Source organism: Sesamum indicum, linkage group LG3 (assembly GCF_000512975.1).
Source record: "Sesamum indicum cultivar Zhongzhi No. 13 linkage group LG3, S_indicum_v1.0, whole genome shotgun sequence".
Lineage (NCBI taxonomy): Eukaryota > Viridiplantae > Streptophyta > Magnoliopsida > Lamiales > Pedaliaceae > Sesamum > Sesamum indicum.
Genome location: NC_026147.1, coordinates 23,639,069 through 23,656,294, shown reverse-complemented (window position 1 = coordinate 23,656,294; position 17,226 = coordinate 23,639,069). Strand labels below are relative to the sequence as shown.

The window sequence follows — 17,226 nt, the reverse complement described above, 5'->3', positions numbered from 1 at the left end:
AATCATCATGATTCTTGCGCTTTCCAAAACTTCCAATGGATTTCAGCTTCCCTGAAAATCCTGAGCTCTTCTCATAACCAACCTCCTCTGCTTGCCTTCTTTTCTTAAGTGTTCCTCCAGAACAAACCGCTCCCATTTTACAAATATATGCAAATCCTCACCTATTCATACAAACTTAACCCAAAAAAAAACAAAAAAAAAAGAAAGTTGATGATTTTCTGATACCCAATAATCGATCACAATAGAAATGAAAACAGCATTCAATCACAACACTAAAATCTTGCTAACTTAACTCGGAAAAAACTAATATTATATAACCTCAAGATAATTCTTATAATCATAAAGCGTACCTTTAATAAAAGAAGACTTGAGAAATGGGAACGCAGAAAGAGAGTATTTATTTAATTAATTGGAAGTGGTAAGAAAACCGCGTGAAATGGGATCACCAAAATCGGTTGAGAAAAAAGGGGATTGTGTGAAATTTGATCAAAGCAGCAGACTGGGATTAATGTAAACGGGAAAGAATTGCCCAAGAAAAAAAAAAAAAAGACAGGAGAACAAAAACACGGGTTTAGCAGTACTGAAGTCTTGACCTTTTCCGCTCCTCCCTTTTTTGTCTTGTCCTTTATCAAGTAAAAACTGGAGCAATTCCAAGCGGGTTTTGATTTTTATTGCAAGAAGATGAGATGAGTCCCGGCGGGAGGTCGGAAGTCGGAGGGATTTGGCTCACTAGTCCATCAGCTTTTGAGATTCAGTCGCGCAGTAGTTTGGGTTGTCATCATTGATTATAATGATTTTGAGGTTTGAATACAAGTCTCTGTTTTTACAATCTTAGCAATCAATTTGTCTGCTACGGGACAGTCTTTTTACTTTTCAAACATGTTTTTTGTCTGCAGTAGAGTAGTTTAGCACTGGAAATTCCATGGTACTTGGTAGTCTACTTTTTGGATACGTAGATATTACTTTTTAACTTGACATTTTCCATTGAAATTAAATAATAATAATAATAAGAGATGGAGTGGTGCAGTAGTGATATGAGTCAGAGGTTGGGCCTACATTTGAATTGAAATGGTCAGAGAAGAGAAGCAGCAAAAAAGGATTGTTCAATCTTAGTACATACAGTATGGGAATTTATGATGCCGTGAAATAGCTGCATTGCTGTCGTGGCGGTTTGTTAGTGGCGGGTAGCCCCTACTCCCGCAATTCGCATCTCCCTCTTCTCTTACATTCACGTTCTCTTATTATTATTCCTACGTTAAGTAACCCAAAGTCCAACCACTCTTATATATATATATATATATCCCAAATAAGAGTTGAAAAATGTAGTAAATAGACGAATAAAGTATATCAGCGTCAGCCTTCATCTATATTTCTCATACTTTGACTCTAATTAGGAATCCAAATAGGGTGTGTTTGGAGCGGATTTCTCAAAACCCAAATATACTCTCCATTTGGGACCATCATATTAGATTTGATGCACCCTTAGACTTAATTAATATTGTTAATATATTCAAAAGATATATATTTTTAAAAATAATACTAACATACCTTATATTATTCAAAGGTATTTTGTTGTAATTTTGTATGTGTGTATTTTAGTAATTGAATTATTAAAATTTTAGAATATATATTTAATATCATTATTTAAATTTATAAAACTATTATTCTAAATATAAATAAATTATACATATTTTTTTGCATACATACGAATATATTTTATAATAATATATATATATATATATGAAAAAATCGAGACAAGCCCGAATCCAAAACCTGATTAAGCCTCAAAACCCATTGCCATCCTTAACTCTTGGCCCCAAAATTAAGAAAACAAGCGGGTGTGCTGGACTTGTTTGGATCAAATTTTGGGCCAGTGAAATCAATTTTTTGTTAAAATGGCACTTCCATTTTCACACCTCAATTCGTTATCCATTTCTTTGGTTAAGCCCCAACGACAAGTTCGAATTTCACTTTTGAGAACAGGGTGGGAGCTTAGAGACTCTGCCCGTAGATCCAATTGCCTCATAAACATACATGATCAACTCAGTTAATTAATTATTAATAAAAATAATGTTATTTAAATTCGGATCAAATATATAATTTCTCGTGCGGTGGTGATGCGTAATTCAGTAGGATGTGATCTTTTAAAAGAGGTGATTCAAGATAATTATCCTAAATGCTTAGTAGTTCCTAAAAAGAAAAGTACGTTAGGCTAATCGATATGGATCCAGAAAAAGATACTCCAATGACTAAGTCAGCTCAAGTTTAAGATAATAAATGCAATCTCAATAGTAATGATGTGCGAGTAATATATATATTTTATTATAAATATCATAAATTGAGGATTTATAGAGCAAAATGTGGCCATCTTTTGGTTCACGTGGCATTGTCTAGATCTCGAATCATCAAGGTGGGTCGAGTTGGAGAAAGACACGGCCCGATCCAAGATTACAAAAAACGTGACCCGCCGAGATAAAAAGACCCGAATCCTTGGGCTCTATCAAAACCCTTATAAATTAATGAGTGAGTTTATAAATCACTTAAAATATTTTAGAATTGAGATTATGACATGTGTTGTGAAATATGGCAGCAATCGAATTGAGATTACTACATAATTTATGTAATAATATTGATTATTTTAAGCATTTTGTGTAGTCTTTAAAAAAAAATATATAGTTTATATAAATAGTATTCACTTTTTTATTATAGATGTACATATAATTTTTTAAGTAGTCTGTGTAGAGAGACAATGGATAAAGAATATAAATATAATTATCCCATATTTTTATTAACAACTAATGATGGTAATTCATATTCTATCACACCCATATTCAACTACAAACTGAGTAAAGATCAAAAAAGAAAAAAACTTAATTCATGATAAACAAACCAGCAGGGTTTTATTAATTATTACACATAAACACACACAGGAGTTTATAGTATTAGTATTAAATGAGCAGTAGGCTTCCCACCTCAGGACTCAGGAGAGCTGACCGCAATCAGCAATCATAACGGGCTTCGCTGTCCGGCCCGAAGACGACCCCACCTTCTCAATAGCCTTCACCACGTCCAGCCCCTCAACTACCTGTCCAAATACCACGTGCTTTCCGTCCAGCCACGCCGTTTTCGCTGTGCAGATGAAGAATTGAGAACCATTCGTGTTCGGCCCAGAGTTCGCCATCGACAGAATACCCGGTCCCGTGTGCTGCTTTATGAAATTCTCGTCCGCGAATTTCGACCCGTAGATGGATTCTCCTCCCGTGCCATTTCCGGCGGTGAAGTCGCCGCCCTGGCACATGAACCCCGGGATCACGCGGTGGAAGGTGGAGCCCTTGTAGTGAAGAGGCTTGCCGCTGCGACCGACGCCCTTCTCTCCGGTACAGAGGGCTCGGAAGTTCTCCGCCGTGCGCGGAGTCGTGTCGGCGAACAGCTCCATGACGACGCGGCCGGCCGGCTGGCCGCCGATTGTGATGTCAAAGAAGACTCTGGGGTTTGGCATTTTAGGCGGTGGGAGTGGGATGTTTTAGCAATTTGAAGTGAGTAGTGGCGCAGAGTGCAGAGAATTTTATAGGGGTGGGGCGGTGGTGCAGAATATAGTGGTGGAGATGAGACGTGTGACCAGGATGGGAATCTGTTCCAACTTCCATATGCGGTGTTATCTGAAACGTACACGGCAGCATAATCGTCGACTCATCGTACTCTTCTGCATCATCAGCGGCTAACATCGCAGCTAGGGCACAGCATAAATGAAGATACATTGAATTGTGTTTTCAGTGTTTTATTTTGGTATTTTAGAGATAGAGATAAAAAAATAAAAATAAATAAATATGTGTTAAAAATAGATGGTATGTTTAGATTTGTATTTTGAGTTAATTTAAAATATTTTAAAATAAGTGGTGTAGATTTGATGTTTGAATTTGAAAAATAAAAATTTGTTTATTGTCGAATCATATCTCTTTTATATATATTTATATATAAATGTATATATGTGAATATTATATGTTTAATATTGTACTTTTTGGAGACAAAAAATACTGTTTATTGTAAAATCATATATCTTATATAATATATATATATAAGTGTATATATATATATTATATAGAAAGTTGAAAAATAAAAAAAAACACACAGATAAAGTATAAAAAACACAAAAATTAATATTGAATGTATTTTATCTTGTCTCGAAAAATTGCAAAACATGAAACAAACATAGTGGAGCAGAATATTTCATTTTTCTTTTTAGAACAGCCGATACCGCTTAAATATACATTTAATATGAAAACCTTTCAAAATTTTGAAAATATAAATTGTGAGGTAAATTAAAACTATATTTTTAAAATTTTATATAATTATAAATATTTTTTGTGCATTAAAAAAACGCAGTGGTCCAATGGATATGGACTATGCTCAAAACTTGGGTTGAAGCAAATGCAAATCTTGAAGGAGGGGCCTGCAAGAAAAAGCCAAAAGATAAGAGAAAAATGTAAGAATAATTGATAATGTGTTTGTGGAGTGCTTAGAAAATATTTAGAAAGTATTTAGAGAGTAAAATAGGCGTGAGAGACGTTAGAGGGTCTCATGAAGGTGTCTGGAAATGCCTTCAGTACGGAAGAGTAAATTTGTATTTATAAGGGGGTGCTATCTTCGGATAGGGCTATCCACGTTTTTTGCTATCCACGTTTCCTCCATTTACGGGAAAAGTGGGTGAATATCATTTGGATAAGTCATAATTTATTTCTTATTTTTTGTTAGGCGTGCTTTTAAATCCTTATATTCGAGTTGGGAGAACCCTTCATCAGTAAGAACTTCTAACCGCTAGGGAATCCAAGCTGTCAAGGAGTCCAAGACTTTAGAGGGACCTCCCTCATCTACAAGGAGTCCTGGCTGCTAGGTGGTGTCCTCATTGTTAAGGCTGATGTGGTCCAATGTGAATGCTGACCCAGGATAGATGAGATGCCACGTGGCAAAGTGGTTGCCACATGTGTGGGCTTTTTGGGGAGAACATTTTCTTGAACTTTGATCATGGTCCGAGTAGGGGATGCCTTCAGCCTCCTCCTTTTGCCAATTTGGGGGGGGGGGGGGGAAACCAACAATGCTGCTTGTCAGGTCCTCTTGGACCTCTTAAAATGTTACGGGTTTCTCGTTTCTTTCTTTTTTTTCGATCGCTTGGGCCTCTTTGGGCTAGCTTATTTTTATGCACATCACTTCTCATTGTTTAAAAAATTATAAAAACCTCCTCAAATAGAAAATAATTATGTAGTCCCTAAACGATGAGGTGAATATTTTACTAGTTTATAATTATTTATTATTTTAAAAATAAAAATATTAAAAAAAGTTTATAAATAAATAACTATTATTTATTATTTTAAAAATAAAAATATTAAAAAAAGTTTATAAATAAATAACTTATAAGGAATATTAGTTCATAAAATATTTTATATTTTTAATAAATATATAACATTATAATTCATAATCCAAAAGGGCATTTTGATTATATCAACATAAAAATGAAAGAAAAACCTAATGTAACTAACATGATGGGTTTATTATATATGGACGGTGAAATAGGGAACTTCTCAAACAACAAAAATATATTTATAATTATGACAAATCTCATAAAATATAATTGCAATTTATCATAAATTTTAACATTTGACACTTTTAACCATAATTGTATTGCAAAAAACGAAAATAAGAAATACATGCCCTGGAATAATTTATACTGATATATTTCTTTTGGCAAAATTATAAAATTAGTCCTGCAAGTATAGAGGGGTGGCAAAATTAGTTCTGTAATTACTGAACTAGCAATTTTAGTCCTATACATTTTAATTTAGTGGTAATTTTAGACCTTTAGGCCAAAATTATCCAAAATTAGCCGGACAAATTGGAGCTTAGGGTTCCGTTTGCCAATTGGTCTTTAACTTAAACACGTGGCATCGTACATGGCTGCTGACGGGTAATTTTGGTCAGAGGACTGAAATTGCCACTAAATTAAAACATATAGGAGAAGTCAACCGATGATGAGACCATAAAGTGGATGGTGCCGTTGATGGAAATTGATCGAACGAATGTGTGCGTTATGGGGAAGCAAATATAGGGGTGTTGGTCCTTCGATGAGATGATCGCTAGTGGCGGAGATATGACGTAAAAGCTAAAAACTAGTAGCGGGTGAGGCAAAAAAGTGGCAAAAATAAAGATGAAGAGAGCAAGCTGGATAGTGGACGAAAATGGATGGACTTGGGTGCAATTAACTCGCGGGAGGATGGGGAGTTGATTGGTGGTGGTCTCGAACAGTGGGTAGGTAGGACGGCAACGAATTTTGATGAAAGAGAAAATAAATATAGAATTTAGGACAAATTTATGATCAACAATTGGGGGCGCATTTAAACTCCGATGAAACACATGCTGTAGGGTTAGAATTAATATCGTACGGCGAGTTCAGTGGTGGTGCGCATTTCGATGACCGATTGTGAGGTGGTGGTGGTTGTGCTGGGTGGTAGTTAACCATTCTCTACCACGTCAGCATCCACGTAAGATGCTAATTGTGTAATTAATGTTAATTTATTGCCGAAATTCTAAGCCCCAATTTGATTTGTCAATTTTTTGTCACTTTTGGTCAGAAAAGACTAAAATTACTATAAATTTAAAATATAAAAGACTAAAATTGCCAATTTCATAATTATGGGATCAATTTCGCCACCCTCCATACATACAGAACTAATTTTATAATTTTATCGATTTTTTAATTACACGACAGTATATTAAGATCTTCCGAATACATAAAATCTATTGACTTATTTTTTTCCTTGTCTATTGTATTAGACCAATCATTTTGTATTCTATAATATTTATATTTTTGTATTGATATCGTCCTTTATCCATATATAACATGATATTTTGTAATAAAAATTTTCAGATTCGTTTATTCCAAATTCTTTTGAAATGACGAATTTGAATTTAGCTTAGCATTTGAAATGAATGAATTTATATATTTTCTTTTAATTTCAACTTCACATATTTGGAATATCTCATTTAAATTTATAAAAAAGTTATTCAAGAATTCTGAATTCATTTGATTAATTATTTTATAAGAACTGAAAAAGATTAATTATTAGGTATACTTCAAATTCATCATAAATAAGTTTTTAAATTTTAAAATTTATGAATTTGATTTTGTAAGTCAGATAAATTAAATTAATAAAACTGAAATTCATTTATTCCGAATATTTTGTTTAATATAATCTGAGAAAGAATTGGTGGCGCTGGGTTGACGCAAGGGCATTTGCTAATTCCATCCAAAAACCAATGGACCTAATAACGACTTATGAAAATACCGTTTATGGAGTGATGTTGCGACACGATTTTCGTATGAACCCCGACCATTACCAATGCATAAATTGGAGAGAAATTAACGGGACACTTCAAATATCTCCCTCCCTCCCTCCCATTTCTCTCCCTCTCTCTCACCCTCAATCACATTCACAACCATATTTCACGATCGTCATAAGCTCACAAACGACATTTTCAAAAAAGCACGCTGTGAGAAGACCTCGAGAAATACGAAAATATGAGGGAAATTCTTCACATTCAGGGAGGGCAGTGCGGCAACCAAATTGGGTCAAAGTTCTGGGAAGTGATCTGCGACGAGCACGGCGTCGATCCCACTGGGAGATACAAGGGAGATGGATCCTCCGACAATCAGTTGGAGCGCATCAATGTGTATTTCAACGAGGCGTCCGGTGGGAGGTACGTCCCACGCGCCGTGCTCATGGATCTGGAGCCTGGAACCATGGATGCTATCAGATCCGGCCCCTACGGCCAGATCTTCCGACCCGATAATTTCGTGTTTGGGCAGTCGGGTGCGGGGAATAACTGGGCGAAAGGGCATTATACGGAGGGCGCGGAGCTGATTGATGCAGTGCTCGATGTTGTTAGGAAAGAGGCAGAAAATTGTGATTGCTTGCAAGGTTTGAATGACTTCTCTAGGTTGTTTTTGTTGTATAACTGATATGTATTCTTGTGCAGACATGTATATTATGTGCATGTTTGAGAATGCAATTTTTCGTGCTTCTAGATTGAAATGGTATTTCATCATCTTCTTTTTATGTGATCTTATTTTACAAATGGATTGATGATCCTTCGTTTTTAGCTTTTAACCCTAGACTGTAATTGTGCTATACACTGATATCCAAGTTGACAAGTTCTATGGCACTATGATCACAACATTAGATGTAAATATGCATGTTTTCTGTTAATCATGCTGCATTCTTTATTTACACCTCGTTTATATTGTATATTTGTAGTTGTAGTCCTTCCAATTTTACTGATGCTTGGCATTTCTATATCTGTTTCACATGGCCAGGATTCCAGGTGTGTCACTCGCTTGGAGGAGGAACAGGTTCTGGCATGGGTACCCTCTTGATTTCAAAGATCAGAGAGGAATATCCAGACAGAATGATGCTCACCTTCTCTGTTTTCCCTTCACCAAAAGTCTCCGACACTGTAGTAGAACCCTATAATGCTACACTTTCAGTACATCAATTGGTGGAGAATGCTGATGAATGCATGGTCCTTGACAACGAAGCACTGTATGACATCTGTTTTAGGACTTTGAAGCTCACCACACCTAGCTGTGAGTACCTGACATTTTTATATCAAGATATTGAGAATTAGCTTGACGATTTTGCTGTAAGCCAATGCCTGGTCTTCTTTTTCATTTTGTTTTCAGTTGGTGACTTGAACCATTTGATCTCTGCAACTATGAGTGGAGTAACGTGTTGTCTAAGATTCCCTGGCCAGCTCAATTCTGACCTCAGGAAGCTGGCAGTGAACTTGATACCTTTCCCCCGTCTTCATTTCTTCATGGTGGGTTTTGCCCCTCTCACCTCTCGCGGGTCGCAGCATTACATCTCACTCTCTGTCCCAGAGCTAACTCAACAAATGTGGGACGCAAAGAACATGATGTGTGCTGCTGACCCTCGCCATGGACGCTATCTAACAGCCTCTGCCATGTTCCGGGGGAAAATGAGCACCAAAGAAGTGGATGAACAGATGCTTAATGTACAGAACAAGAACTCTTCGTACTTTGTTGAGTGGATCCCGAACAATGTGAAGTCTAGCGTGTGTGACATTCCACCCACAGGCCTAAAGATGTCATCCACTTTCGTGGGGAATTCGACATCTATTCAGGAAATGTTCAGGAGAGTGAGCGAACAGTTCACAGCCATGTTCAGGCGCAAGGCCTTCTTGCACTGGTACACTGGGGAAGGCATGGATGAAATGGAATTCACAGAAGCTGAGAGCAACATGAATGATCTGGTAGCAGAGTATCAGCAATATCAGGATGCGACCGCAGACGAGGAAGAAGAGTATGAGGAGGGCATTGAAGAGCAATACGAAGGCTAAAGAAAATTATAAGGGGTCTTGGTATCACTACTTCTATCTCTTCTATCAAATAATATGCCTAAACTTTACTAGCTCAGGCTCATATTTTCAGTATGTTTCGTGCAATGTATATCAGTATTACTGGTATTGTTTTTGAATGCATTCATTCGCTTACTAATTGTATAATAATAACTGTACCTTCAGCGTCTATTCACAATGCATTAAAGCCTAGTGATTTCTTTTAAACCATTGGGCTTCTTCGGGTAAAACATCTTTTCCTCGGATTGTTTAGATCTTACAGACTAAAGTTTGGTATGTCAAAGTTGAGAACCTCAACACAAACAATCTGAGTGGATCTGCCATCAGGACGCACTGACCATAGTCTCAATGCAGCAAAGGTTTTGAGGAGTGGGCTTCTTGCTTATGCATCATATCATGTTGGATAGTTTAGGCACACTCAATACATGCGCAATAAATACGAAACCATAACTGAAAGAGAAAAATATCAATTAAAATCCCTATACTTTCTAAATTGAATCTTTAGAACAAAAAATGGAATAAAAGTAAAAATATTGTAATCATGACAAGACTTTAAATGAATTACCAAATAAACATAAATAGATCATTTTAGTAAAATAATACAGAAACACACCAAGTGAAAAATACAGGCAAACATGGGGCATGCATACAACAAGTTTTGCTATTAATTAAACTCAAAGCAACAAAAAAGGAAGAAAATAGTGGAGAAGGATGAAGAAGCATCAGAGTCATGGAAGTATGAGCAAAGATCAGGAAGCAGAAGCTTCTCATCGTTCTATGGTCATTTTCGTCATTTGCATCATTCATCCAACAAAATAAGAAATTAAAACAATATAAAACAGAAACGAACTTCAAGTTGCAGTATTCTAATACTGGGAAGAAAAGAATATAAAAGGAGATAGTGATAAGAGATAGAAACAGAGGTAGAGGTAGGGATTACAATAGTATTTGACCTGTGAGAGGCTGTTCCCTCACTCCCTCCACTTTATATAATAGCCGTTAAAACAAAACCCTAACACAATTGGGCGGCTTCCGCTGCTGGGCTATCTTCTTCACCACCAGCCCAATGTTGACTTGGCCATCTCTCTTCATATTTACCTTTTCATTTTTTACAAAAATATGGAATGCATATTTAAGATTCGATTCCCATAATAAAAAATATAATGTCTAGTACATTTAATGTTAATAGGGGCTGTTTCACTAATTTTATAGATGTAAACATAGCAGTCTCATAGTATGAACGTGTTGGATCTTAATTTGATAAAAAGGGTTAATAGCATACATTCTTATTGAGTTTTGTTTTTTGCTCCTCAATCATTTTTTTTTTTTTAGACCACTTTGCTTCCCCTCCTTTTTGGAGAATAAAATTCCGACTGTATGAAGACACGAGCTTTTGGTGAACTTAGGATGGGGTAAAATTGTAATTTCAGGCCCCAAATTAAAAAAAAAAAAAACCAAGAAAAATCAAAAGAGTTGTGGGCGGCAGCTATAGGTGGAGGGGGAAGGTGGTAGACTCTGATGTTGGGGAGCAAAGGGATTGGTGGCGACTCTAGGTGACGACGGTCTATGGGAGCAAAGGGGTCGGTGGCGACTGTGGGTGGGTGGAGCTTGTCTTGGGGGGCAAAGGAAGTGGACAAAGGTGGTTGTGCAGCGGCTGAGGGTAGCTGCAATGGCGAATTAAGGTGTTCCAGTGGTGAGTGTGGTTGGCAATTGTGGATGGAGAAGATGACATTAAATTTCTTTTCTTTTTTTTCTTTGATTTTTTTCATTGAAATTAGGGTGTGAAACTACAATTTTTATCCTGCCCTAAGTTCATTTAGAACGTATGCCTTCACGTCCCTGAAATATTCCCATTTTATTTTCTGAAAAAAAAAAAAAGAGCAAAATGCTTCAAAGATTAAAAGTTGGACTGTCGAGTATTAAAAAAAAATGATTGAAGGCAAAGCGCAAAACTCCCCATATTAATGGGATTGTTTGCTATTAACTCAAATAAATAAATAAATTTGTTGACATACATTATTTCAAGTGCTTATAATAATTTTTTGGTTGGTTAGTATTTCACAAAGATTCTATAAACTTTAACATTTCCATAGGAGTTTGGATTGATGATCACCCCCTATGTTTCATATGTAAATCAATTGGGAGAAAAAAAGAAAAAATTGTTCCAAATTCCTATAAGTACACACTATGCCAGCTCAAATTTCCACCTAATTAAAATATTCACTTATATATATTAACTTAATTTTCATCAATTCAATTCTCATTCCACATTGAGTAGGACTAATTTATACAAAAAAAAAAATCATCTTAAAATATAGCTTACTCATCATCGAACCAGCAAGTTATTTGGTTTCATTTATATTTCACCAAAAATATCACACTAAGTTGCACTATAAATAATGGGATGTGAGTAAAAGGTAACAAGATATGGGAAAAGTAAAAGCTCAACAATATATAAGCCCCAAAGAAAAGATTGATTAGTTTGTCCTCCTCCTAATTTACACTCTCAGAGAGTTAAAAAAAGAAAAAGTTACGACGAGCATAAGCAACACCCGCCCCACCCCCATTATCCCACATGCTATATAACAAGTTGTTACTATGAAATAGAACGCCTTTTTAGCAGAAAACGAGGGTCTCATTGTTATCTACTTGCTGGCAATTTTATACCACAAGCACTCCTCATGTTCTTGATCTTGATTATTCCTCTCCTCTTCCTCCTCGCTTCAGCAAATCTGGCTCGTTTATCAGCAATGACTCTGCCCGCATCTAACGGCTGTGATGGGTCCACGCCAAGAGCCTCTTCAGCTGGAATGTTGAGATCGATCCCAAGTGGGCCCACATGGTTGACCGATCCAAACCCACTATTGGATGAGTAGAATTGGGTTGCGATTGGGCCAAATAATGGATACTGATGAAAATTCTGCCCCATTGGATCTTGAATGTACGGCTGTTGATGAGGCACCATATCCACCCGATAATGCTGGGTTAATTCCACCCCCGGATTCATCCCTCCGCCCGTTTCCATCTGCTTCTCCTCTTCCTTTCTTGGGCAACTGGTATTTAGCACCTGTTCCAATATCCAAAAGGTAACCAAATAACCCACGATTCTTACCAAGAAAATGAAGAATTTTTTACCATATGAGTTAAAAACATAGGTTGTAAAACAACTTGTTATTGGATTCATACCTCTTTTTTGATTGCTTTCAACTCAGAGTTGTAAGCCTTCAACTTGTTGTAATACTTCTTTACGTTTTCTATCTCCTGCTTTTTATTGCAACAGGGCAAAAGGGTAAGGAGAATTTCAAGTTGGACAGAACAGTTTTGTGAGAACAGATAAGGATAATGTGGGAGGAAATCAAGAAAGGACAATTCTGTTAAATTATGGAATTTACAAACTCACCCCTCTAAGCAGGTCTTTGCGCTGTGTTAATCCTTCTATCATATCTATGTACTCCTGTTTTGACTGCAGAGAAGAAAAATTACAGCAAAAGAGGGGTAAATTTTTACAGTTAAAAACAGGGGAATATCAAAAGGGTAAAGTTGAGGAATGGGAAGAAACTGAAAGGCAAAACTAACTTGCAAGAGCTGCAAGACATTCACAAAGCAGTAAAAATTAAAAAAGATGGGGTTTCTTTTTTAATTCAAGTGGTAAGTTAAAAAAAAGTTTGTCAAATTAAAAGTAAACAGAGTAGGAAGAAAACACAGACCCTTTTCTTGGAAGTTTTCTTGGAGGAGTGCTTGGACTTTTCATCAGATTCACTGGGCGAGAAAGAGAGTGGCGTGTCGGGGCTGGCGGTGGTGCGGGTGGCGGCTGTGGCGTCGGGCTTCTCCTCCAAACTCACCTCCTCGGCTTTGATGTGTGCTTCAATTCCGTTGTCGGTCCTCTGTACCGGCGGCGGAAGCAATGAGGGTGTAGGAGGTAATGACGGAGCAGCATCCAAGCAAGATCTTCGGCGCCTGCAACCCCAGTTGAAATTGGACAAGGATTCAGATAAGGAGATGAGATTTCTGAGATCGAGTAGGATTTGAGAGACAATGATTTCATCCTCCGTAGCAGAAGCTAACAGAGAGCTCTCTTTACTGCTGCTTGTAGTTGTGCTCTGTTTCATTGTTTCTTCCTTTTCTTCTTCTCTCTCTCTCCTCCACTTTTCTTCCTCTCCTCTTTCCAAGTAAAAGAACACTCTGAAATTCTTTTCTTTGTTTTGTGATAAGGAGAATGGTAATGGGGGCTCTGAAGAGAGAGAGAGAGGAGTGGATTTAGAGAGAGAAGGAGAGTCAGAGTGGAGGGGTTATTTTTCTCTCTTTTTTTTGGATGTATTTTTTCCTTAACAAGGGAAATCCACGGGAGAGAGGGGAGTGGCTGGTGCCACGTGTCGGAGGAATAGAGATGGAGGGTCTCCTAGGGTTTATGCCATATATGGTGTGGTCTTCCTGTGGGTTGCTACTTTTGTTAGTTTTTGGGGCATGGCGCCTCTTAACTCGTCTCTCATCATATCTAATACCCAAATAACACACTCACACAAAAAAAATTATAATAAGTACTTATTAGTTTTCAAACAAGATTTGCTGCAATCTTGTTTTAATGATTTGAAATATATGAAATCCAGCTTTCATAATTTAATATTTATTTGTTTAATAGTACGAGTGCAATTTAAAAATATATAATTTTAATTTAACGAATCACGATAGGTGTATCAGATAATACTACAACTTTGTCTTTCGTGTATTCTTTTCTTTGATTGTATGAAAATTGAAGGTTCAATTATAAAGTAAATGTTCATATAACTACAAATCACAATTTTTTTTTACTCAAATCAAGTTTGATCAAATTAAACCAATTATATACACTTAATTAGTCACTTTACGTGTATTGTACGTCAATTATAATACAGGGTAAGGGTACTATAATTGTTATATAATTGATTCGAGTCTAGCCAAACCCAATCCGAGTTAGAATTTACTCTATTTTTTTTAATTATACACCAATAATTTTTTAATATATTACACTTTTCATATAATTATTTTACGTCCCATCAAACAAGATTTGGATTAGAATTTTCCACCCACAAAACAATAATGGGAATGAGAGGGAACATGGTAACAGATGTTGGACTCCCACTCTCTAACTGACATCCATGAAAATGGGCTTGCTTCATTCTTAAATTTGAACTTTGCATGGGAAGTGGTTTGATATGGATGTGTGTGTTTTAAGGTGGGTGGATGCAATAGAATGAAATACAAAATTGCAACCTTCATATATTTGTACAACGATTGGGAAATTCACCAAAGATAACAGAAAAGGAAAATGAAAAAACAAAAAAGATAAAAGATCATCTACAAAAGATCTTTGGGGAGATTATAGTCCTCTACAAAACATTTCAGCTCTACACTAGTTCATTTGGTTGTTAGACAATTAAAGTTTCAGTACAGCAGACCTGAGAAGATGGGAAAGATGGCAAACTAGCAACTGTGTTAGGAACGTATCTACGATGCTCTCTGTTTCTTTGATCTTTTTGGATCCAGAACAAAGTCATCATCTTCAGAAGATCCAGCGTCGCTCTTTCGTTTCTTCGACTGATTGGTGGCTAGTTTGGAGTCTGGTGTCTTCTTTTTCTGCGTAGAAACCGGAGAAGTTGCTGATTTCTTTTCAATGGTAATGGATCCAGCCTTCTTCTTGACATTAACAACAGTTTTCATTGGTGAACTGAGCTTTTGCTGCTGTGCCTTCTTCTGTTTTCTGTCGAAAATTTTCTTTGCCTCCTCTGTTGGGAGCAAACCGGACTCCATCATCCTGCACGGATGTTAGAAAATGAGGAAAATGTTTAAAGGAAACTGATGGAAAGTGGGAAGTAACAATAGTAAGATGTTTGATTGCAGAAGAAAATTTCTTTTTCTTTTAGGCAGATATATGCTATCTGCAAGAATCAAGTACTACAAAAGAGCAGCTAGCAGTTTATCACATAACCAAATGATTCGATGGCTGTCCAGCATCCCTTCCAGGTCCACTGTAGCGTTCACTTCACGGGAGTTGTAAAACAAGAACATAAAAGAGTAAGCTAAGGATGCCGGTTTGGCAATGATTTAGATAACAATTAGAAAGAAGAATATGTCTATACGCCCTTACAGAAACTTTTATGTTCTCGGACTAAATACTTAATCATATTATATTTAAACATTGAACTCGATCACAATATCAGTGAAATTTCAGCTGACATTACTCCAACCTTCAACCCATATTCAATTGTACAAGGGTTTCTTAGTGCAATCGCTGTCATAGATCTATGAAATAACTTATTTTAGCACATAGGGATCTACAAGCCCTCAAGTTACTGAACTCCTAGGACCAGGTCCTACATTACTAGAACTGGAGAGGATGAATTCAACGTTTTCTTCACAAACTAAGTCTTATTATGGACAATCCACATGATGAAATAAGTAATCACAAACAGCAACAAGAGGTATACAGGTGAATGAGAAAAAGGTGAAAATATCACCATGGGCATCCACAAGAAATCAAGTGGAAACATATGCATGATGCTATCAGGCATTAGTCTAGATCAAACATAAAAGTGAACACAATGAGAAGGATACTCTTGACACCACAGGTATCCAAGTAGCATCAGTTTTCAGATTCTAAGTTTAATAACTGACCCATCCCCAAGAGAGTGAACGAAGTAGCTAATCGACATACCACGATTCCCATATAGATGTAGAATCAAAAGATAAGTACACACGGCTGGAACTATCATCATGTAGCACAAAGAAAGGGGAAAACTACCTAGTTTGAACTAATTGTGAACACATTCATTTGAGACAGAGAACACAATTGTTCCATCTCTTTTTAACCACAGAAAGATGAATACCAACACAAATTAAACATTGGCAAAGCATTGGCAAGTTACACCCATAACAATTTCTTGTTTACATCTACCGTGGCCTCAAGCAACTAGCAAAACAAACGGATCGTTAGAGCACAGAAAACAAAGTGATGTGAGCTATTGGAATAAACAGGCTCACCATATTGCTGCCATCTCACTAGCTGGCACTTGCTTGTACAGGGTCTCGTAGAAAATCCTCAACGGGTCCCTCTGAAAAACCGAAACCAATTCAAAACACATTGATGAATTTGTAATTAAAACCTCAACAGGCATTCAAACATAAGAAGAAACACGACATACTTCCTCAGGAGGGTCCCTCTTTTGACCTGGCAAATCAAACACTTTTCTTTCTCTTTTTTTGACATCCTTACTCTCACCGGCTTTTCCTCCTCTCTTCTTCATTTGCTCGGCCACTTCTTCTTTCTTCTTCTTCTTCTTCTTATTCTGCCCCTTCAGCAAAGCCCACCAAGAATTGAACAAGAGACTTCAGGAAAATACAAAACAGACCCAAAAATTAAAAAAAAAAGGTTGTCTTTACCTTATTATCAGACTTTCTGGAGGCCTTCTTAGAGGTGGGTTCTTCAAAATCTTCATCAGCTTCCTCTTCCTTCACCTTGCTCACTTCCTTCTTGACTCTGGTCTGCGACTTTGCGGCGGCATTGTTGTTGCTGGGTGATTTCTTGACGTGCTTCGCAAAAGAGGAGGCGATGCTCTCCTCGTCGTCGTCGTCTTCAATTTCCTCTTTCTTCACCGGTGGTTTCGGGTCTTCTTGAGGCATTTTCCAGGGTTGTGTCTTCTGGTTGCTTTCCGAACGACGATATACGTACGATTTTACAATTCTTGTGCTGCGCTCAGCTCAAAATATTTGGGCCTAAGAGTCCGCTTCTACGTTGAAATTTATCCGCTTCCTTTCGTTCAAAAC

General features: G+C 36.9%; 4 protein-coding genes across 5 annotated transcripts; 1 reads left to right on the top strand and 3 right to left on the bottom strand.

Annotated features, from left to right (window-relative positions):
• Positions 2,800-3,724, bottom strand: LOC105159348 (peptidyl-prolyl cis-trans isomerase). The gene has a single exon (XM_011076387.2). The coding sequence runs from the start codon at positions 3,497-3,499 to the stop codon at positions 2,981-2,983; it is 519 nt and encodes a 172-aa protein (XP_011074689.1). The 5' UTR covers positions 3,500-3,724; the 3' UTR covers positions 2,800-2,980.
• Positions 7,402-9,597, top strand: LOC105159347 (tubulin beta-1 chain). Its single transcript, XM_011076385.2, has 3 exons — positions 7,402-7,970; positions 8,366-8,635; positions 8,732-9,597. Exons 1-3 carry the CDS (start codon positions 7,571-7,573, stop codon positions 9,406-9,408), a joined length of 1,347 nt encoding a protein of 448 aa, XP_011074687.1. The 5' UTR covers positions 7,402-7,570; the 3' UTR covers positions 9,409-9,597.
• Positions 12,002-13,775, bottom strand: LOC105159346. Its single transcript, XM_011076384.2, has 4 exons — positions 13,134-13,775; positions 12,827-12,889; positions 12,613-12,687; positions 12,002-12,493 (listed from the first exon to the last, which is right to left on the bottom strand). The coding sequence occupies exons 1-4, from the start codon at positions 13,533-13,535 to the stop codon at positions 12,068-12,070; spliced, it is 966 nt and encodes a 321-aa protein (XP_011074686.1). The 5' UTR covers positions 13,536-13,775; the 3' UTR covers positions 12,002-12,067.
• Positions 14,658-17,184, bottom strand: LOC105159345 (UPF0329 protein ECU05_1680/ECU11_0050). 2 transcript variants are annotated; one of them, XM_011076382.2, is made up of 4 exons: positions 16,843-17,184; positions 16,605-16,754; positions 16,444-16,514; positions 14,658-15,217 (listed from the first exon to the last, which is right to left on the bottom strand). In XM_011076382.2, the coding sequence occupies exons 1-4, from the start codon at positions 17,080-17,082 to the stop codon at positions 14,911-14,913; spliced, it is 768 nt and encodes a 255-aa protein (XP_011074684.1). In that variant the 5' UTR covers positions 17,083-17,184; the 3' UTR covers positions 14,658-14,910. The 2 variants fall into 2 exon arrangements, with proteins under 2 accessions (XP_011074684.1, XP_011074685.1); XM_011076383.2 differs by having other exon boundaries at positions 16,605-16,748.

What these genes read in the sequence shown, in the direction of transcription:
- LOC105159346 (XM_011076384.2), bottom strand. Translation starts at nt 13,535, where the DNA reads ATGAAACAGAGCACAACTACAAGCAGCAGTAAAGAGAGCTCTCTGTTA. An exon ending in AGAAAACTTCCAAGAAAAGG is followed by an intron (nt 12,890 to 13,133) that starts GTCTGTGTTTTC and finishes TCTTCTCTGCAG; the next exon opens with TCAAAACAGGAGTACATAGA. An exon ending in TGAAAGCAATCAAAAAAGAG is followed by an intron (nt 12,494 to 12,612) that starts GTATGAATCCAA and finishes ATATTGGAACAG; the next exon opens with GTGCTAAATACCAGTTGCCC.
- LOC105159348 (XM_011076387.2), bottom strand. Translation starts at nt 3,499, where the DNA reads ATGCCAAACCCCAGAGTCTTCTTTGACATCACAATCGGCGGCCAGCCG.
- LOC105159347 (XM_011076385.2), top strand. Translation starts at nt 7,571, where the DNA reads ATGAGGGAAATTCTTCACATTCAGGGAGGGCAGTGCGGCAACCAAATT. An exon ending in AAATTGTGATTGCTTGCAAG is followed by an intron (nt 7,971 to 8,365) that starts GTTTGAATGACT and finishes TCACATGGCCAG; the next exon opens with GATTCCAGGTGTGTCACTCG. An exon ending in GAAGCTCACCACACCTAGCT is followed by an intron (nt 8,636 to 8,731) that starts GTGAGTACCTGA and finishes TTTTGTTTTCAG; the next exon opens with TTGGTGACTTGAACCATTTG.
- LOC105159345 (XM_011076382.2), bottom strand. Translation starts at nt 17,082, where the DNA reads ATGCCTCAAGAAGACCCGAAACCACCGGTGAAGAAAGAGGAAATTGAA. An exon ending in CCAGAAAGTCTGATAATAAG is followed by an intron (nt 16,755 to 16,842) that starts GTAAAGACAACC and finishes GCTTTGCTGAAG; the next exon opens with GGGCAGAATAAGAAGAAGAA. An exon ending in AGAGGGACCCTCCTGAGGAA is followed by an intron (nt 16,515 to 16,604) that starts GTATGTCGTGTT and finishes TCGGTTTTTCAG; the next exon opens with AGGGACCCGTTGAGGATTTT.